We start from the raw sequence: 21,628 nt of genomic DNA, 5'->3' as shown, positions 1-21,628 counted from the left end.
AAATGAAGAAACAAACTAATCTGTGAGAAACTTAAGAATGTAACCAAAACTGTGCTTAAACATCCATTCAGGTCTCCCCTTACTTGCCTTTTCCTAAGTTAAGTAGTCAACTTGTTTCAGTCCAGGCAGGTTTTGCTTTCTTATCCATGGAGATAAATACCAAAAAGTTCCGAATCTGGAGCTACTTATCTTTAAGAAACAAATTGGATCTTTCAGTTAGAAAGGAACTTGAGATGGCGATATTTTCCAGACAGTATTTGTTGTTTAAATTATGTGATTTAAATTTGTCCACTATGCACGCTGGTGCTTTTGATGATATAAATCAAGGATGAGCAAGCTGGTGTCTTCCAGGCATTTTGGGCCATGGTTTCCGTAATCTTTGACCATTGGTGATGCTGGCTGGAACCCGTGGGGGTAATTGTCTCAGAGAGCGAGAGCGCAGCTGGCTCCCTGCTCCCGGGAGAAGTGCTGGCTCCATGCCCAGGTTCGGTGTCCATGAGAATAGAAATTCTTGGGTTGGAGGCAGCATGGCCAGTGGCCCAGGGACCATGAGAACTAGCCCAGGACATCAGGAGGGCACTTGCCATCGCCTGCCTCCCCTGAGAACAGCGCTCTTCACGGGGAACCCATTTGAACTCACTGGCAGCTTCCTTATTTTCCCTTTCACCCTAGGGAGAAGTCGGAGAAGCGGACCATGAATCCAGCTTCGTCCCCGTCTGTAGGCACCGGGGTGGCCAGGGTTCCCCCTACGACGCACATTGGCCCCATCCAGAGCATCCGCGGTAACCACCCAGCAGGTAAGTGGAGTGAAAAGGCTGGACGAGTGTGCTGCGGGTTCAATTTTTGTGGCACTTGCTCAGAGTCCAGCATCTTAGCTCAGATGCAGCCATGAGCCAGGCTATCTCAAACAGTACCATCTTTTTATTCTGCATTTTCAGTCAAATGATCTGTAGGTAATTGTATAGCTCATAGAAGTGCCTCAATGCACTCTATCAAAATAGCCAAAGAGGCATCCGTGCGTCTTGATCTCTAATGCACGTTTCCTCCCCACACCCCAGAGTTGCGTGTGGATGTGGATCAGCCAGCCCCCACGACCCCCCGAGAAGGAAGCTCCTCGGAGTACTCCAGCTCCTCCTCAAGCCCCATGGGAATCCAGACCCGGGAAGAGAGCTCTGACAGTGCTGAGGAAAACGAGAGGCGTGAGGAAAAGTATATGTTTTGTTGCAGCGTTTGCAGCTTGTTCAGGTGCCTGGCTTTGCTTATATCTTTCTCTCTTACAGGTGTGGAGATCCACTTGGAACCCTCGGAGAAAGAGAAGCCGCCAATGATACTGAATCACTTCAACTCCAGCTCAGCCAGGCCCACTGCTCAGGTGTTGCCAGTGCAGAATGATGCAGGGTCTAGTCCGTCTGCGCATCACACCTTGCCGGTCCAGATGATGGCCACAGGCTCCCCGCACATCACCCCAATGAGAATACTCAATTCTATGCACAAGCCAGAGCGAGGAAACACAGACATGAAGCTCCTTTCGTCATCTATGCACTCACTTTTGTCTTTGGAAGACAGGACAAAATTCTCACCCGGGGCACCTCGAGGCAGTGCCAAGATGGAGAAGAATTTTGGAAATACTGTGGTGGATGGAATGCCAGCATCTCCCCATCAGTCTGTGCAAGTGCTCTCGGGGGTTCCCGAGAACGGCTCCACTACACCTTCCATTAGCTTCGGCCCCCGAACCAAAATGGTACACGCTTCCACCCTTGACAGAATGGTGAAAACGGCCCAGCAGCCAGGAATACTAGTGGAAACCAGCACCACCGCCACCGTAACATCCAGCACGGTTTTCCATATGGCACGTCCCCCCATCAAGCTCCTCGTCTCCTCTTCGGTTCCGACGGATTCAACCATCGTGGGTCAATCTTCGTGCTCCAATAATATGCAATTCAGCGTGTCCCCAGCAATAATCACCCCCCGGACTGCTCTCTATTCAGCCAACACCAAAGTGGCCTTTTCTGCCATGAGCAGCATGCCCGTCGCCCCGATGCCCAGCAGCAGCTTCTGCGCGAACAGCAACACTGCCTCCTCCAGCAGCCACCCGCCCACATCATTCGCGAACATGGCAAACCTGCCCAGTTGTCCCGCTCCCAGCCCGAGCCCCACGCTTTCATCGGCCACCGAGAACAATTTCTACGGCGGCGGCAGCGGCTCAGGAGGGAGCATCCCCGTACCGAGCCAGAACCACCACCACCACCACCACCACCAGCAGCAGCCCCCAGGGTGCATCGTGTGCAGCTCCTGTGGCTGTAGCGGGAACTGTGGCTCGAGCGGCATGACGGTCAGTTACGCCAACTATTTCCAGCATCCCTTTTCAGGACCCTCCATGTTTACGTTCCCGTTTATCCCTTTCAGCCCCTTGTGCAGCAACGGCTACATCAACACACAGCAGTACAACAGCAGCTCCGCGTTCCCCATGGTCCACTCGCCCTACAGCAGCGGCATCGCGCCGGACTCGGTCATGAGTGGGCAGTCCACGTTTGCTGTCCCGCCAATGCAGAATTTCATGACGGGGGCCGCGGGGGTTTATCAAGCACAGGGGATGATGAACAGCAGCAGTGGCACAGCCCATAAAAAGAGTGGGAATCTCTCCTGCTACAACTGCGGAGCCAGTGGCCACCGAGCCCAGGACTGCAAGCAGCCTCCGATGGATTTCAATCGGCAAGGTTAGCCGCTCGCTCGCTGAAGGGGGAGCTGGTGGGCTGCTCGGGACGCACACGCAGGTCAGGTCCTAACTGTTTGGGGCGAGGGAGAGCCTGCAGAGTTAATTCAGCCGCATGATCTGCCTCTCTCATCCCTTGCACACCGCCACTCCCCGGTCCCGTCACTCGAGGCCTGAGCCATGCGACTTCGGTAAAAGGCCTGAGGAACTCTGAGGAAGCGAAGGCACGGGAACAGTGGGTGGCTTCCCTGGCACAGGGCCTGCGGAGCCCAAGTGGTCCTGAGGGGTTGGGAAGGGCCCGCTTGCATGTTTCCTACTGAAGGCAGCTTTTAGCGCGTGTGGGTGGCAACAAGAAGCTTCTTCCACAAGTGCTTTCTTCCCAGTTCTTAGCAGTAAACTGACCTCTCTCCAGCCTGGGACTGCTTGCTTTAAACCAGGGCTGGGGTGGGGGGGGTGCCCCAGATCCTCCGGGACTTCAACTCCGCTCTCTATTGAATATGCTGGTTAGGACTGGGGTGAAGACAGCCTCTCCTCATCCTGCTTCTAAACTCCATAATGCACAGCTACTTACCTGTGAGAGCAAATCTGTACAACAATCTTATGCTGATGATTGGTTCTTTTTCTTTCCGCAGGTACATTTCGGTTAAAATATGCTCCACCGGCTGAAAGTTTAGATTCCACAGACTGACATTAACTTCAGACCTGGTATTTTGTGGTGGCAAAAACCATGGAGTAACTGGGATATTTCAAATTGGAACCTGAGAAGTCCACTTGTTGATCTTACTATTTTTTTAATCCAAAGGTGCTCTACTTCAACACTAGGAAGGAACTGAAGCTTAGCGGGTCTGTCAACCCCCCCTTTTTTTACTGATTTGCCAAAATTATAAGATGGATCTTAACCTTGGACCTTCCTGGTGGTAGGTGAAACTGGCCAACTTTCCTTTCTGTTGTCTACAGACTGCTGCACTTTTCCCTGAAGAATGTTGCCATACTTTGACCTTCTGTGCTGGAAACTCGAACTCCTGGGCAGCTATGTTGTAATTGGAGTGAGAGCTAGAGGTTGATGGTGTAGTAGCCCTTTGCCTGCTGGACTCTGACCTTTTGAGGCTGGGTAAACATGTCTACTTCTTCTCAAAACAAATCAGGCACTGCACTCTGGGATTTTAAAGGATTGCACTACAGAAGAACACATGATTCTGTTCTGACTATCTGCACTTTTAGCAGACTGAGACAAGTGCGAGAGACGTTCCAGCAGTGGGAAATAGGCACCAGCAGGCTATGTGAACTTCTAATAAAGAAATCTTAAGCCTCTCTCTCTTCCAAAAGAACAGAGGTGGAAGTTTCAGTTCATTCTGGAAACGGTTATGCTCTGCTTGTCAGCATTTGTTCCGAAATAGAATAACGTTACCGGCTGTGGATTAAATGTAGTTTCCAAGGGTATAGTGCCAGAGACTGAGCCCATAAACACGTCTTTAAAATTATTCTTATTCTATAACTTCTGAAGCTGTTACCATACTCTGGCTTCTGCCACAGGCAACAGTGCTCTTCCTTTTGCAATGCAATTTAAAACTCAAAAACTCCGGCAGTAGAGTTTGCAAGCTGCTGTTCCATTTTGTCTAGCAAGTCTTCCCAAAAGGGATTTTGTTATGGGAATTAGATGTCACAGCATAAAATGCAGCACTACATCTTATCACTACTCAGAAGGATTTCTAGCTTGCCTCTTTTATTTAAAATACACTCTAGTGTTGACAACTAGTTATTATACTTCTCCACAGACTTTAAAGTTAGGATGAAGCCAGAGAAGCTCATGCAACAAGCGTTGAAACAATGTGGACCTATCTTACCAAAGCATGGCAGGTTTTTTTTTAAGAAATTATTAATTCAAAATGCTGCATTGGTTGCAGGTATCTTGCTTCATTGATAGGGCTGAAGTTTGCATTGCTTCACATAACAGGTGTAGTAGATGTACACAAACTGTAACAGGAATGTGAAAAGGAGTACTGCTGGTTACAGGTATTGTCTGGGTACGTATACAAAGGGGGGAGGATTGGCAGCATCTCCCCACTGCATGCACATGACGTGACAAGTCATGTGCTGTAGAAGATCGGAATAACGGTGGGAATAACAGAAAAAGGGAGCACTCTACTCTGCTGTAACGCAGTGGTAAGCTCTGTTCTTACACTTACTATCTCCTTGAGAAACGGGCAGAAAATGGTATTCCCTTCCCTGGAGTTATCATGGCTTAGTGTAAAACTAACCTCTGATCAGGAAAGGTTTAACCTGAGGCTCATGCAGTTTCTCAACTTCATAGAAATGGACCCGAAGTTGTAAGATCTATGAGGGCCTCTAGAAGCCCACCTTGTTGCTTTTATGCAGTCAAGGACTGAACTTCCACATCCTCACTTTGGCTTCTCAGAAGTAGTATTTACATAGAGTGCAATCCAAATTACATTAGTGGAATTTTTCCCATTGAAATTGACGAGGTGGCAATGAGAAATGCGACCCATTTCTTTCAGTGGGAACTAATTCCAGCCGAAGTTGTTTGCAAGCAGCAGTCTGTAGTGCTTAAACAATGGCTCGCAGCGCCAGAACTAGTGAGGCTGCTATTGTGTAGTTACTGTTGGGAACCGTCGAAAGCGCTGCTGCAAAACCGGTGAGACCTTTACTTTGCCTTAATGACCTTGCCACATGTTACAACAACCTGCCATTCTGTACTGCATCTCTCAGTTGATGTTTACTACTAAAGCTGAGAATCTTTTCTTTGGCATGGAACGTGTGCTAAAAGCCAAATGCTTATTTTTAAACAGGAATAACTTAATCATACACATTTTCCAGGATCAGCAAAGAGCTCTTATCAGGCATCTAATTTGGAAAAATCTCCAGAAAATTGCCCTGATTATATTTGTTATGCTCAAGTGTGTACTTTTCTTTCAGGTAAGAGAAACACTTTCAGCTCACCATTCTGCTTTCAAATGAAACTGTCCTGCTCAAATTTAAGTTACAACTAACTGGAACTACCGGAGGAAAGCTTTGGGGAGCTGACTGCCTTGTTTACTCTTAAAAGAATCAATCTGAGAGTTACAAGGCAAGCTTATATTAAAACTTGATTATTTTTTCCCAAGTTGTTGACTACGTGTCATGAAGAGGCGCTTACAGCAAACCTCAAGTGGAAGAGGAAACGGGACACTTTTCTAAGACACTAACTGTCATTTTGGCTGGCACTTTGCACTAAAGGACTTGGGAGGATATGTGTCAACATGCCATGAAAGGGGGCACGTCATGCAGACCCACCAACAACTGCAGTGTAGATGGATCAAAGCAAGCATCCACTTACTACCACACTGGCACAAGACACCGAGTTGGAGAAGGAGCGTTTGCATAGGACCATGACGAGAGACCGTGAGTAGGCATGCACGAACGCAGCTCAGTGCCGAAGCAGGGGGCAGCCTTTCTGAACTCAAGAGCCCTGCTTTTCAGCCCAAAATTCTCGAAGGTGCGCCATCTCGACTCTCCTACGAGGCAAGCCCTTTCGTGAACAGGATGCGATTTCACGCTCAAAGCTCTAGTCTCTGCAGCCAACTTAGACGATGTTTTTGTCGCTAGCCATCTCGGGAACCCTCTTAAGCTGCTTGACTGGATACGGCCAAAGGCAGGAATTAAGAACGACAGTAATTCAGGAAGCTACCAACAATTTGCAGCGTTAAGTACCCTTGGGATTGCGGCTGCATCTTGCCGATGGAGGAGCAGCCTGGGTCTCAAAAGTGCAGGTTAACGTGTTTTTCAGACGTAACTTTCCACTAGGAATGAAGGAAACTTCTCTGCCCATTTCGAGCCATTTCTTTTACATATAGTATTACAAATTGTGCATGTAACTTTATATAAATATTAAAAGTTTTGTAAATATTTAATATTCACTTAATTTGATTTTGAATTGTACATGTCAAGTATTCTGGTATTGGGATTTTTATGTTTTATTATGCTTTGTTAAAGGTAATATTGTACATTTTTAGAATGTTTTTATCTGAGTAAATTTAATGTACTGAAAAAAAATTAAAAGACCACGGTAGTGTCTTTTTCAGACATCCTCACTTTAATAGGTTCTTTTATTTTCAGTTAAGAGGCAAAAGGAAAGAATCAAGCTTACAACAAGCTCTGTTGGTTCAACCAAAGGCTCACAAACATGCATTATTTCAAAACTGGGGGCTGTAGGCAGGTACCGCAAAGCTGTCCAACAGCTTGTTTTCTGCACGTTGTCCATTTACATGGCGGATCTGCAGGATTCAGAACAGCTTCACTTCAGCCCAGGACGTTATCCAGTCAGATTCCTCTGGCATGAGCTCTCTCTGGTGCTCCTGCTGCCAACATGCCTTTGCCTCAGTGTCTCACTTGGAATCAAGTATCCTTCGGAAATGGACACGGTTACGTTCCACAGTTCAAGTTGGCCGGCTTCTTCCGGAGTACAAATATCACTTTTAAAGCCACAGAAGCTCCTAATTTTGATATGGTTCTGCAACAGGAAGAGCATCTGGGCCAAGCCATCGTAGCGGGAATGCACTGACTTCTGCTCAATTCTGTCTACTGTTCTTCGCACACCATGCATTAAGACCATTTTTAAATGGGTTTCGTAATTAACCACAACTTCTAATCAATGTGGATTGGAATCCTCCATATTAGCATTTTAAAGATTTGTACAAGAATCAGTCAACAGTTTTAAAGATGGCTGTCTATCGTGAAGACCTTCAACTGAATAAAAAACTTTTTAAAACTTTAACAGTGAGGTGGAAGCTCACAATGAACATTTAAAAGGAGATACAAGCACTGGATGGATTCATGTAATGGTACAAGCTGCAGAAGATTGATGTTCTTCAAAGTGTCAAAATTTAGCAGTGCTCTTACCCTCCCCTGGAAATCAGCTTGCTATAATTAAATTCACACACATTAATATACAAGGATATATTTACTACAACAGAGAAGTGGGACACACATCTGAATATTCCTTTTGCATAGGACATACCCTGTTTACAGAAAAAAGATTTATTTCCCATATAATTGTTAGGAAACTAAGAATTTTTAAAATCTAACTGATTTGAAGACTCTTCACCTGCTTTTTGTAACTTCAGACTGTGCCCACAATGGAAAATGGAATTTCACTGCATCTGGAACTTAGGCCGAAGGAAGCCAAGACTTTCAGTAAGGATACAATGCAAAATTGTTCTTTATGCCATCCATTCCAACAGAGAACAAGGGCTTAGCAGGTAGAAAGATCAGTATGTTAAATTTTAAAAAGTGTGAGTGGTCAAGAGGCCAGCCAACCTCTACTGTGTGGCTTTTTCCGGCTGGTTACCCTCAAATCCCTGCTTTCAGAACCTTTCTTCAAGATTTCCAATGCCATCTGAAGCATGAAACAAGGCTCTCTCTTACCGAGGCTTGGGGAGGGGAACAATGCTTGGAGGTGTACAATAAAATACAACAAATTCTTGATAAGCAGAAGTTTCTTACATAACTGTTAAGTGTATATATAACCTAGTTTTAAAATACGCGCTTTCTAAAACTAGAGTAAAGCTGCAGTGTTGGAATATAATTAGCAATCTGATGTCTATCTTCTAAGGTAGCAGGATGAGGGAATTATTCACACACCCCTCCTCTCCACCACATGCACTGGCTTATCAAAACAAAGAGTTAAAGCAAGCAAACTTTTACTCCTATTTGTTCCCTTTCTGGAGAAAAAAAAAACAGTTTTTAGGGACCGAAACAAGCTTAAACAGAAGATGTCTCTCACATGTATTTCAGGTTGCTACGAATATTCAGCCCAACCGCTATGCTTGGAGTAAAGCAAACATCCCTTTTATTGGCAACTTAACACGCGCAGCATGGATTCAGTCAAATTCCAGAGGCTTTTTAAAAGCAAGTGTGCCTGTGCAGACTTCTAGCAGGTCTACAGAGCTGGGCTGCTTGTCCATACTGGCACTCATCTGTTCAATATTCACAAACAAAACAAAAGTACGATGAAAACACCTGCCAGGCAGGCCAGTAACATCCCTTTCTTTTCCTGTGGGAGGGAGGGGCAAAACCTATCCTAGGCTACAAGCCGCTGGGCCTGGTCTACACAGAGGATTTCATGCCAAATGTTTCCTGCGAGGCGTATACCATGTACAGGAATCCATCCTCGTCCTTTTCGCTGTCGTACACCTGCGAAATGGGTGAGGAGACGCTCACCATGCTGTGTCCGTTCACCAGTAAGAAGAAAGCTTGATTGGAATTCAGTTGCAGGCGGCGCCTGGAAAATAGCAAGAAGGCTTCATTACAAAACGCAGTTTCCCTGCGGAGAGGCCAAGGAGTTCACGACGCTGGTGCCTAAGAGGCGATTACCATGAAGTACCGTCTTGGGAGCTTGCAGGTTCAGTGATGAGTTTTCTCTCTCCTGACATCGAAAAATTATGCAAACACTGAAAATACACTTAATAGCACCCAGCCTTGGAAAGCAGCCTCCTTACCGACACAACACTAATGGGCAGGGACCGGCAGCTACGTTGGTCTTTAAAGGGATGAGTAGGACCCCTTTGCCTTCAGAGTGAAAGCTGCATTCCAGCATGAACAAGCTTCCGGGGGCCTGAGTGTGGCAGGTCCAGAGCCAGCTCGATGCACACGCCCCAGGAACAGATCGGCATGTGTGCATCTTACAGAATTGCTGCAAGAACGGCAGGGCTGAGGAATTGGCAAGCACTACAAGATCCCTGTTCAGACATTCTGCTGGAAAAGTTGAAGGAATCTTGCAATTTTAATTCGGACAGAAGTCTCCTGCTTCACATAAATTAGGGGTCTAGACAGGAGTCCTTACTGCATAACAGAAAGGTCAGCTACCTGATAATCTTGATCAACTCGCTCATGTTGACATGATCTGGGACCAGGAACTTTGTTTTATCCAGCACGGGAAGCTGCTTCTCTCCTTTATACCTTTCAATAATTACCTGAGCAGAAAAAATCGGAGATGCAGTGTAAAAGTTTTCATTATGCACAGGAAATCGAGAAGTAGACATTCTGATTGTACTAGCACAAAAAGAAATATATGCCTTTGAAATTCTTATTTGTACCTCAGAAGTGGAATTTTGCCATCTCTGTGCATTACCTGCAAGTCTCCTCCAATTTGCATTCTTAGCAATATTTAATGCAAAGCCTTTAAAGCATGGATCTGCATGGCTGTCTCCATCAGAATATTCTTTGTTTAAAATAATAAGGTACATGAACTGGAAAACAGTGTACGTGGCCAACAATGATCTGCTGTTATTTTACAGCATGGTATCATTCTTGTTTCCCATAAAGCAGGGGAAATGCACAGTCTGTATTCATCATTCACAAGGAGAAAGGTACTACTGAAAGAAGTTGAGGTGGTTATGTAAAACCTATTTAAAGCAGAGCTGAGAGGAGCTGCCATGAATTAGAACGGGCCAGCACTGAGCTGAATAGGAAGACCATATGACAAATGTAAAAATGGAATTGCATGTTGCTGTTGTTTTGTTCAATGTTTTTAAGCTGTGAAGAAGACAACTTCTATTGTATCAAAGCTGAACACTGACCATTTAAGCATCCTTTGGTGTTGGGTCAACCCATTTAAGTGCCTCTGCCCTTCAGCATGTAACTTATGCTTATTTTAAATTTGTTTACTAGTTCTGTTCAGTTCCTCTCGGATTAATTCTGTTTCTGCCATTCTTCCTTGCAACTTACTTTTAAATCATTTTATTGCATACTATCCCAGTTTGTCAGTTTGCTGAGAGCTGGCATAGAGGTTCTCTAAACACATTCACCCAGGGGAGCAGAGAACTCTGCGATGGAGAATGTGGCGGATTAATCCACCACCACCACCACCCTTGACACCGGCCTTGCTGTCTTAAGGGTGACCTCCCAATCCAGACTGCTTATTTCCCTCCCTCCCTTCAACTAATTTATACCAAAGGTGGCTACAACCAAGAAACCCCTGCCTCCTCCAGCAAAAAATTATGTAGATAGGAAGAGATGAATCTTTGCCAGGACAAGCTATCCTCAGCCTGTCCTGACCACTTACAAGTTCAATTTCCCATTACTCCCAAAAGTCCTTTCCTTTGTTTACTTACACGCAGATTTGCTAAAATGAGTTTCACTGTGAAACAGACAAAACAACTACAAGTTTACTCACCGGTATCTTTGTTGGATGCTGGTCTCGAATAAGTCGGACATCTTCTACTCTTTGTTCTATGGGGTGGAAGAAGAGAATGGTTCCTGAAGGCCTGGAGAGGCATTACCCAGCTGTCGTATCAAAACCACCTAGTCGGAACATGCTACTATCTGTGGGGCTTCATTGCCCTGCATTAGACAGTAGTCAAGAGTGGAAGGAGCTTAAACTACTCCACATTGCTCTACCCAAGTATAATTCAATAGCTATGACTAATAAAAAAGTTCACAAAGGTTACTAGCCTACAAAAAACATTCACCCATCTAGTAGAAGCTGGCAGAGAAAGGACAGTTCTATGCTGCAAGCAGATGGGGGGAGCTGCTCTCTTCCTAGCCAGCCCGTGTTTGCCTGCCTGTGACTACCAGGCTAGTACCTAAATGCAAGGCTGTGCCCACGTACGATGCATGGAAAACTGCTTAATGGTCTGCTTTGAAAAGGGTGCCAAAGCTCTTTTGGACTGAGGGCCAAATTCTGTTCCAGAAAAACTCTCAGAGGATGTGGTGTGTGAAGCCAAAAATGTTCTTTAAAAAGAACCACATAGCTTCAAGTCAGTAACTCAGCCTTAGGATAAGCATTTCAACTTCTCAGGATGGGGGAAAGTGCAGAAAAGCCCAGAGACCACCAAATAAGCAGCAGATCTGGAGTTGGACCCAGGCTGCCCGCTCCTGGCCTAGCACAACTTAATACCTATGCCAAATGGGATGGCATATAGAGGGAGAAATAATGCGGATATCTGAAGCTGTCATGGAAAAATAAAACCCTAATACTTTCTGTAACATAAATGCAGACAGGAAAGCCAACAGGAACCGAGCTCATTCAGAGTTTCCACTGCCATCTTGGTTAACAGAGACCGTTTCCCTCCATTCGACTTCACATAGGAGGCCTTATTCAATAGCGTGTCTGCCAAGTCTTCTCACACGAGAAGCTGAGATCAATTTTTGCATTTCCCTGTGCTGGTGATTCTAATATAGAACCTGCAATATACATTACATTTTAAATGGCTCCACTTCTTTTTTTTAAATCCTGCTTATATTTAAAATCAGCAAGCCAGCTAACATCATGCCTGCTGGACTTAGGAAGGCAGGTGCTGGACAAAATAACAAGTGTATATGCCTAGATTCAGACGTGCCTGCAAAGAAATATTTTTGAAGGCACACAGAACAGCCTATTTCCTGAAGCTAGACAGTTCCTTGGCTAGGTAAGTAAACACTTGGGAAGCTGGTGTGTCCCCACATGAGATCCACTGAAAAAGTTCTGTAGTGATTTAAGGAATTACAGTAAAAGCTTTCACACACTAGATTCCATTTCATATGTATGTCTCAATAAATGTGTTAAGTCTTTCTACTGCTAAGCAGTCAAACACAGCAGAACTCCATGGAAAAGATGTGAGACAGAAACAAAAGCAAATATCCTATGTAAAAATACAATATTAACTTTTCTGAAGCAATTTAAATATACCCGATCTTTCTTATTAAAGCCAAAGAGCTTCCATTTGGAGATGATTTTCTGACTAAGCCCATAGCACTGAAGTATCTAATACTGCTTTGTAAAGGAAAACAAACAGCAAGGGTGACCTTTACTTTCAATTTCAGCTGCAAAACAAAGCCATGATTCTTGTTTCCCTCCAGTGTGCAAGCAAGCCGGAAAACCAGTTCAGGCAGGACAAAAACAGCAGTAAAAACATGACCAACATCTTCCTGTATTGTAAAGAGCGACGCTGAACAGGAAAGAGAATCTTGCATCTAGACTTGACTTAGAGCCTGTTACATGAGGCTTTTTGGATCACATTAGGCAGCTAAACTTGGAGGACTTGCTAGAAGATAAACCATTTCGCATGTCTTTGCAATAACAATCACTTTTCTCTCCCTTTAGGGCAAAGAGGTACAGGAACAACTGCCCAATGTTTCCATGAACTCTTCCTCCTCGGGTCCGGAAGAGGTCACCCTCCGAAGCATGTTTTAGTCATCAGCAGAATTAGGAAAATTGTGGCCCAATGATTCAACATTATCCTCTGCCTCCTCGCAACAACAACCTGACACAGCAGTCATCCGAGTTTAAGAACGGCTTGGCTCAAACTTAACGATTGGACTACAAGTGCTGGCAGTACCCAGGAAAAACCTTTTAATAGAAGGGGACCCTAGAGGAGGCTCGGTATGAAACTGCCACCCCTCCCCACACACAAAACAATCGAGATGACAAGACAACACAAGCATCACAAGTGCAGCAAAATCAAGACATCCAGAGCCCATCTTTACTGGCTTGACAACAGATAAGCAAACGAGAAGGCCCCATAAGTGCTATAAAAAGGGGGCATGGAGAGAAGTGAAAGATGGGCACGCTGCCAGCCACAAGGAAGAGATCGACTCCAAGGCCTGTTTCTTCCTCCTTCGCCTCTCGGAAGAACGCAAAAGCGGCAGACACAAAAACAGGCTAGCCGTTCTCACCCCCCCACGTAGCCACCCCTTGCCTGCTGGCCTCCATCCCTCAGCTTCGAAGAAAAATGCCACCTCACTTCATCCGCCCAAGAGGCAAGACTAGAGAACACAAATTAGGAGAGAGAGAACTTTATTTTTTCCTTGAAGCTTCTAACCGCCCCCCCCGCAAAACTCAGGTGCTGACTTGACAGCAGTGCAACCACACACCCTGCACTTTCCCTCATTGCATAATAAAAGGAAGCCCCACACTGAAGTCAGAGAGAAGGCGGCTCATCCTCCTAGCAACGGGGCTGCGGGTCGAGGGTGGGGGGCGTCTGTCCCCCCCCCCCCCGAGCCTCAGCCTGCCTTTCCCCTGGGCAGAAAGGGGACCGGCAGGCTGAGGCTCTCTGTACTCAGTCGCATGCATCCTGCACAGCTCCCCCCTTCGGGGACTCTGCCCCACCCCGCCCCCTTCGGCCACAGCAAAGGAGCCAATTCCCCTCCCCACAAAGCCCCCCAAGCCCCATCTTCCAGAGGCTCTTCCTTGGCCCTCCCTTCACACGGATCGTCAGCACGGCCCTAGCCCCCCTTCCCGCTGAGGCGCCCCTCCGGGCTGCCGTCCATGCCTAACACCCCCTTCCCCCTCAACCCCGACGCCCCCCGGGGCCTTGGCCTACAACCGGGGATGCTGGGAGTGGTAGTCCATGGCCCCGGGGGGGGGGCGCCAGGCTGGAGGAAGGGCAGCCGCCCACCTCCCCTCCCGGGGGCCCCGCATCGGGGCTGCCTCCCTCACCGAGGGTGCGCCGCTGCTTGAAGCTCTTCTCCGAGGGCATCTCGACGGCGACGGCGACGGCTCCTTCCGCGACTCCCTCCGCTCAGCGTCGCGGAGCATCCACAACAACCTCCGTCCGCGGTCAGCTGACCCACGTCGCCCCGCCTCTCTCGAGCGTCTTGCGTCACGCGGGAGGCGGGCAAGGGCCGGGCAGGTCATTCGCCGTCGCCCCTTCCGCTCCTCCCCGCGGCCGCCTCGCCGCGCGATACTGCGCGTGCGCCAGGACGGGATTCCCCACAGCCCCCGCGGAAAGCGGAGGAGGAAGGCGGGGTCGTCGCTGTCCCTGACGCAAGCGCGCCTGCGCAGACAAGGCGGGAGGTGCGAGCGTGGAGGCGTCGAGCGAGTGACCTCAGCGCGCACAAGCGCGCGCGCGGCCGCCCTCCCGGCGCCCTTGGTTGCCCTGGTAACTCTCCAAGGAGGGTGGGTGGCCGGGCCTGCTGCTGGGCCTCGCCGCGGCCTGGGCGCGGGGCGGAGGGAGGCGCCCGCCGCTAGCGCCCTCGCGGACTCAGGCGTGGATACGAAGGCGCTTTGAGGCTCACCGCCGCTAGTCCTTCAGGTTTAAAAAGCTCAGAAGGTGGTCTTCATCAAGCATAACACGGAAGAGGGAGCATCTTCTGAGCATGTGCGGAGTGCTTTCCTCCCCCGCCTCCCGGATCCAGTGCGGGTAACTCGCCTCCCATCACCTCCCATTAAGGGGGATAAGTTTACAAGATGCAAACCGATAAGTCCCTGCCTCACTATTTGAAGGGGTGGGGAGGCCTTCTGCTGAAGTGAGGTTTCTGCAAACAAAAACGCTATTCCTCTGAGTATGAACAGAGTATCTTCCCCGGATTAAACACAGGTGGCCTACGTCCACGGACTGCCTGTTAAAGAAACCAAATTAACTCCAAAAGAGCTGGACAATGATGAAGACACAGTGTCAGGGATTGCTAATTACACCCTCCTGGTTTCTCAGAAGTATATGGCTAGTGAATCTGTGTTGGACTCAAACACACAAGGAAGGCTACAAGCGCATACAGTAGAACTTCTAAATAAATGAAAGAACATTGTGGTGTGTTGGGTGCTACAACCTTGTCCAGGACACCTGCACCGCAATCATACATGTCTTGGTAAGCTTGATGGGGCTTATTCCTAGGTGTGGCTTCAGCCTCCAGGTGACTCCCTGCATGCTGTCTGGGGCATACTGGGAACCAGAGGCTGTTTTTCTGCCTAAACTTGTGTGGGGTTGTATCCTTAATTTCCTAGTCCTGCCGCATCAGAGAAGCTCTTTCGCCTCCAGCATCTTCCTTCCCATGGAAAACTCACAGGATAAGAAGGCAGTTACCTTCTCCCACCATTGCCTTCAGCAACTGGTGTTCAGAGGCAGCTTGCGGAGGGTACACATTGATCTCTAGGGGTTGCATTCAGAAATGGCTTTAAAGAGGGATTCAATACATCTAAGCTGATGTCCATCACACACCACACTTAATTACTGTGCAACTAAATGCCACAGTTTAAATTCGCAGTGTGTGAGAAAATAACACATTGTCTGCCCAAGCCATCGGTTTAGTGGTGGTGGCTTCTGGGGTTCAAACTCTCTCCAGATTTCCCAGTGGAGGATATTTCTCGGCCAGGCAGCACTAGGAGGTTCATCCCATTTGTCTTTTCTACCTTGTCTGGATTTCTGCAGCAACAGAAAATCGGATAGGCACATTGCAATACTGGGAAGCCTGACTCATCGGTTCATTTAGGATCCTCTCTGCAGTAACAGGAGTGTCTCTGGAGAAACGTAGCTGCTTTCCTCTCCGCCACGCACCAGATGCCGCCTGCCAAACCCAAAGGATATGTGGTCTGGCCAGTGGGAGCCCATGGGAGGAAGCCCGCCAGACTTTGACACAAGCATCCACTCCCAAAGGGTCGAGCATGGTTTCAGTGTGGGTTGTTGAGCCATGCATTTCTGTTGAAACATGGGTTATCATGTTTCTGAACCCAGCTTGAATATAGGCTGAGTGTGGGGTGTGGCTGAAACATGCGTTTCCGTACTTCCCAATGCTAAGCTACAGCCCTTAAGGGCCATCAAGAGGGCCAGCCTTGTCTGTGTAGGTCTTCCTTCTTGAGTAACTTGGCCATACTGATCTTCTCGGTTACAGTTCTATTGTTTAAGCAAACCCTTCCCCTAGGGAAGCAGACCCTTTAAGAATAAGCCCCAGGGAAACCTTAACTGTTCAGGCTCTGACAGATGGCAGTCTCTCCATGCCAGGGGTCTGTTCAGTCTAGTGTGACTGCCAGAGGAGAGCAAGCATATGGTGTTTGTCCCAGCCTTGCTCCACCCTATTCCCAGTTATTGTTGCTTTTCTTTCCTAAACCACTTCTCTTCTTTATTGTTATCAATTTCAGATATTAGCCTATTGAAGAGAAAATGACAAAGAGCCCTGTGGCACCTTAACAAATCTTATTTATTCTGGAATAAACACCCAAGGAATATAGTTATCAAAAGCATGGAGGAGTCTTAAGAGTTTCAGGTTCAGACAAGTTTGGTGGAGCAGGGTGTGGGGAAGGAATTTAAAACAGAGAGTATTGACAATGGCAATGACAGCATTAACCAAGGACATTCACAAGCAGGTGCTGCTGAGAACACAAGCACCCGGGCACTCGGTGGTCCAGTCAATACGTGTGGTGTGGTTAGGAATCCTGTATTCTGATTCAGGCTTCAGGTAATAGGACTGAACCGGCTGAGCCCTCTTTTGCTCTCATCTCCCATCCTAAGGTGGTCCTTGGGGAGCAAAAAACCTTGGAAGGGCAATTCACTGTGCTTGAGAATTTCCACAGGGGTAGCCCTCTTAGTTTGCGGGAGGGGGACTACAGGCACAGTTTTATGTGGGTCCTACAAGCTGGGAAATGCTGGGAGCTATAGGACTTCTCTTTGTCTAAATGTACAGCAGATTACGCACTAAATTTCTTGCTGTTGGGTGATAACAGACATAACTGAAAAGGAGAACTGATTAATGCGTGTGTTTGTCTCTGTGTGTGATTTAAAAAAACACATCATTATTCATAGCACAAGGTCCTGTAATTTGAATGAAGACAAAAGGGGTTTTTAATTATTACTGCAATCATGTCTGTGTTATCACCCAGCTATTTTTTGAATGGTCCCTGCTAAAGAAAGTATCCATGCTTGTATTCCCTGTATTTCCATTTGGCTTGACAACAGAGTTTACATCCACCCATGTCCCACTCCCGGCATGTGTATATAGGTCCACCAATTTGCGGCGAACATTTGGTGTATCTGGTGGCATGTACAGCTTCCGTGAGCGCTTGTGCCAAAACACATCGGTTAGTTTTTTAGGTGCCACAACACTCTTTGTTGCCATTGGCATATTTCTGTCATTGCATTTATGACTAAGAAGGAAGCATCCTTTCCACTGTCGGATGGTGCGTGATGATCATATTCAGCAATGGCAAATGAGCAGGCATTTAATGACCGATGAGCCAGAGCCAAGTATTTCCTGTGAGTGCATCAGCACAGAAATATTGCGATATTACGAGTGTGACATCCTTGCGTTATAATGTGGTCGATCACTTATTTCATCATGAGCAGAACTTATTTTTCCCCCTGGTCACATGGCTCTCCTTGGCCGATGGCTAGCTGGAAGGAGCAGCCTGCCAAGAAAAAAAGAAACGTTAGAAGACAGGTAGCCCTGCCACTGATGTTGACTTTAGACCAATTTTCAGAAAGCATGCAGCTGAAACTGAACAAAGGCAATCTGCAAAGCTACCCTGGAACTTAACCCCCGCCCCCAGAAAAGGTCTTAATTGCATCTCTCTGACAACAGATTAGTGGCTGGAAAGTTTCAAATTTCTTGGAATGTACTGTTGATGGGCTTCCAGAGGCATCTGCTTTACTTCTGGGGAACAGGTAACAATACTGGACCAGATAATCTTTGGTCTTGCATCTGGCACACTGGACAGTAAGATGTCCTGGACTAGCCCTGGCTACATAAGAAGAGCCATGCCCTTCTTTTTCATCCTATTTTCATCTTGCGGCAGCCACTTCTGCAGTAGGCACTGGGTACAGAAGTCCCTTCATTTCCCAGTGGCTTTCCACCCTCACCGTTCAGATTCATGAGGGCTCTGGTCTTAAGGGGCGTTACTGCCGTTCTCTTCTTCCTCCATGTCATGCCTCATTTTATATAATTGTAACAGTTCTGGCTATGCTTGCCCTTTTTTCTAAGCTGAACGGTTTTGCTAGCTTTTGTTATAGGGAAGTTGTCCCAGCCCTTTTCTGCATTCTTCTCAACTCTGCAATATTTTGTTGCTGGGTGTTGACCAGAACATCAGAATATACCAAACTGGTAAAGGGCTTTGCATGAACTGACCGGCCATTTCATTCACAGTTCTTCATTTGGTCATAAAAAGACAATACAGGTAATATTTCGCCAGAAATAGCCACAATTCAGAATAAATACACCTGAGGAAACCTCTGTATGATGTTGACTCTTTCCTGGTGGACTCCTTTATATGCTTTGAGAAACTGAGCACCCACTTCAGGCTGAGAACTTCTGCCCCGCTTCCAGCTTGTTTGTATGAGGCAATCTCTGGGCCTTAACGCTGGCTGCGGAAGCAGTCCCAGTTTGCAGATGGGCAGCTGTCCCTCATGAGGGGAGAAAGGGATGATGGCTGTCTCCCATGTAGTAAATCTTTAATGCTTATCGATTTTTTAAAATGCGTTCAGTCAGAACAGTGGTGACTCACAGGGTCATGGATTCCTGGCTCGCAGCCCTGTGCCGTATCCTCTCACCGTGCCGGCCGTTGTGCAGCGCAGTTCTGCATGTGCTCAGGTAAGCCCCACTGAGTTTGGTGGGACTTACTCCCAGGTGTGTGAGCAAAGGCTTGCAGCAGGAGGTATTTCTGAGGCTGCAGTGCTCCGCGCACTGTGCAGCCCGCAGATGTGCCCTCTGACGTATGTCTCGGTGAATTCAGTGAAGCACACCCCCAAGACAGTGGTTATGGGACTGCAGGCTCAGTCAAGATAAGCCTCCTTGGAGTTTCCTTTGAGTAAACATGAATAGGGTTAGACTGCAGGCTATTTCCGTTTATACACTGTATGCTTCTAGTCGTGCATTTAAACTGGTTGCATAGCTATCCCGTGTAAATGTTAATTCTGTGATTTATCGCTATTTATTCGTTTTATGATGAGTACTGCATTTTATGGCTTTTATGAAAGTCTTCAGTGAGAACTAGTGAATCGTGTGTCCTATAAAGTACACTACACAAATAGCTAAATGCATAAGCAACGTTTGCTAGTTGACTCCTGCGACTGGATACTCGGGATGCAAATTCAGGCAGAACGAAAAAAGGCCCACAAGTTCCGGCATGCCCCGTCCGGGATAAACAGTCCTTTTCTGCCTCTCTTTCTTGTTTAAACTTGCCGGGCACGGTGCCTTATTTACTTATCCTAGGATAATATTTAGACCAGATGGTATTTTTGTATTTAACCCTTTCGAAAGTGCATTCAACCCTTTCGATTTCTGCTGAGTTTGTCTAAATGTTTCCACACGCTGTGATGCATTCCGTTTTCCCAAGCGAGTCTTCCCGCTTCAGGAACCTGATCCGATTTCATTGCGTCTTTCGTGCCCGCCTAGAAGTGAATGTCTGAAAATGCTTGCAAAGACCTCGTCCACGGTCGGCATTCTGTGCAAAGAAGCCTTTTACCTGTGCGCACTTCCGCTCCGTGCGGAAAAGACGATCAGACCCGGGCCCCTCGCCTTACTCCCTGCCATGGCTCTTCCCGAGGGTTTTCGGGCGGCCCCCAGCGCGGCGAGGCTAGCGCGGGAGCTGCTCGTTTCCCGGGCGGAGCTGCGGGGGCCGCCGCGTTTCGCCCCTTCCCTACCGGGGGGCCCGCGCGAAAGCGGGGCGGGCAGGGCCAGCCCCTCGCGCGGCTCGCGGAGGACCCAGGCCGCCGTTTCGGCGGATGGATACCAAGGGCGGCCCGCGCGGGGCTTCGCGCAGCAGCCTCGTTGGCGCAGTTGGCAGCGCGTCAGTCTCATAATCTGAAGGTCGTGAGTTCGAGCCTCACACGGGGCACGCCTCGCTTTTTCTTCCCTGGCCGGGGCGCGCCGCGCCTTCCCCTCTGCCGCCCGGGGAGGGCTGCGGCGAGGGGCCTTGCGAAGCAGAGAAGCGCGCCGTACGGTGCGCACTCGCTGTGTGCCCTGCACAGTTTTCCCTCCTTTTCGCGTGGGCGAGTGCAGAGGAGGAATTGCATCCCATGTAGGATTGCGGGTACCTCAAAAACACCCGGGGGTGGGGGGAGGCTGGCATCAAGCGCGGGGCCGTAAATATCGCCTACAGGTCCAAAATTTAAAAAGCACATATTTGCCTATGCTAATTTACACGTCCCCTAAAGTCTCCCTATGTATGTTTCAAAGAACCCTGTCTCCTAGGGGCAGCTTTGTTTGGGGAAAAAATGGAGGCATGGACCGGGAGAGGATGCGTTTCATTTCGGGGGGGGGGGGGGCGGACCCTTGGGCAAGAGGATTCAAGGACTCAGGGCCAGCAGAAGGTGAGACATGTGGGCAAAAAGCCAGCTAAAGGGGGGAGGGATCAGGTGCAGGGATCCTCAGGGCCCCTGGACTTTCCTGCAGCAAGTGTCCCCGGGCAGCAGGGTGTCGGACGGGGGCTCCGTGTCCCGCACTGCCTCTGGCTGGCACGGATTCACGTGGCTCCACGCAGAAGTAACAATCCGTGATGCAAAGACAAACCGGACCGAGTCTGTCCACGTTCTGGTTGCAAAAGCTTTACGTTCCCCGGGATAGATTTTAATTCCTCCCCATCTGGCTAAGTTAGCACTTCTGGTATAGTATTCAGTTAGCATTTAATGCTTCGTGCTGCTTGTTTTTATTTGTACGAATGTTCCAGAAATGGCTTAGATTCAGTCTGGATCTGGCACCCTTATATTCCATTTGGGATTTCTGTATTTGCTTGTGCAAGTCTATTCGAGACTGTGCCTGCGGTGGAAAGGGAAGCATGCGCTTGTAGCACTAACGACACTTTTGATGTTTTCAGCCCTGACGCGCACTAGCACTGAGTCAGTAAAGAAAAGTTATCATGATCCCGAGAAGATTATTTGCATTGTCGGTCGGCTGCGGCTGACCCCCCCTCCGCGCCGAGCCGAGCCGAGCCGAGCCATCCTGCGATTTTTCACTCTCCCTCGGGTCGGGCAGAAAACCTCATTGCTAAATACAGGACTAGCTGCATGATTGAGCAACATGGAAGGCGGGGTTATATAAGGCCAAGGGGCGGAGCTCCATAAAGCCGAGGGGGCGGGCTTTTCTTTGTGTGGGCGCGGCCTGCGCCTTCCCTTTCAAGCCCCCAAGCCGCGGGGCGTGGCCGCGGGAGAAGGAGGAGCGGGATGTGGCCCAATAGCGCCTCGCGGGGCGGGGCTGATTTGACAGCTTGCAAGGTGAAGGAGGGGCGGGGGCGAGGAG

At 48.2% G+C, this 21,628-nt stretch overlaps 2 protein-coding genes, 1 long non-coding RNA gene and 1 other non-coding gene across 4 annotated transcripts in view; 2 read left to right on the top strand and 2 right to left on the bottom strand.

Moving 5' to 3' along the window:
- Window positions 1-4,041, top strand: part of ZCCHC14 (zinc finger CCHC-type containing 14) — a 29,968-nt gene extending 25,927 nt beyond the window's left edge. The window contains exons 10-13 of the mRNA XM_044427982.1: window positions 673-797; window positions 1,059-1,199; window positions 1,281-2,717; window positions 3,346-4,041. Coding sequence (XP_044283917.1) covers window positions 673-797; window positions 1,059-1,199; window positions 1,281-2,717; window positions 3,346-3,401 — 1,759 coding nt within the window. The 3' untranslated portion in view covers window positions 3,402-4,041. The remainder of the gene's footprint in view (window positions 1-672; window positions 798-1,058; window positions 1,200-1,280; window positions 2,718-3,345) is intronic.
- Window positions 4,042-6,782: 2,741 nt separating this feature from the next.
- MAP1LC3B (microtubule associated protein 1 light chain 3 beta) lies at window positions 6,783-14,276 on the bottom strand. The gene is made up of 4 exons (XM_044427992.1): window positions 14,127-14,276; window positions 10,884-10,939; window positions 9,575-9,681; window positions 6,783-8,990 (listed from the first exon to the last, which is right to left on the bottom strand). The coding sequence occupies exons 1-4, from the start codon at window positions 14,164-14,166 to the stop codon at window positions 8,816-8,818; spliced, it is 378 nt and encodes a 125-aa protein (XP_044283927.1). The 5' UTR covers window positions 14,167-14,276; the 3' UTR covers window positions 6,783-8,815.
- A 2,305-nt stretch (window positions 14,277-16,581) lies between these two features.
- Window positions 16,582-20,027, bottom strand: LOC123022335. Its single transcript, XR_006414511.1, has 3 exons — window positions 19,857-20,027; window positions 18,897-19,193; window positions 16,582-17,804 (listed from the first exon to the last, which is right to left on the bottom strand). It is a non-coding gene; the product is annotated as an uncharacterized LOC123022335 (long non-coding RNA).
- A 128-nt stretch (window positions 20,028-20,155) lies between these two features.
- TRNAM-CAU lies at window positions 20,156-20,228 on the top strand. Its single transcript has one exon. It is a non-coding gene; the product is annotated as a tRNA-Met (tRNA).
- Window positions 20,229-21,628: the final 1,400 nt, after the last annotated feature.

This window comes from Varanus komodoensis, unplaced genomic scaffold, assembly GCF_004798865.1.
Source record: "Varanus komodoensis strain SLA01 unplaced genomic scaffold, ASM479886v1 scaffold19, whole genome shotgun sequence".
NCBI lineage: Eukaryota > Metazoa > Chordata > Lepidosauria > Squamata > Varanidae > Varanus > Varanus komodoensis.
This window is presented reverse-complemented; position numbering and strand designations above follow the sequence as displayed.

Coding starts and splice junctions, on each gene's coding strand:
- MAP1LC3B (XM_044427992.1), bottom strand. CDS start 14,166: ATGCCCTCGGAGAAGAGCTTCAAGCAGCGGCGCACCCTCG. Junction 9,682..10,883: donor AGCATCCAACAAAGATACCG/GTGAGTAAACTT, acceptor TTTTCTGCTCAG/GTAATTATTGAAAGGTATAA. Junction 8,991..9,574: donor GAGTTGATCAAGATTATCAG/GTAGCTGACCTT, acceptor GCTATTTTCCAG/GCGCCGCCTGCAACTGAATT.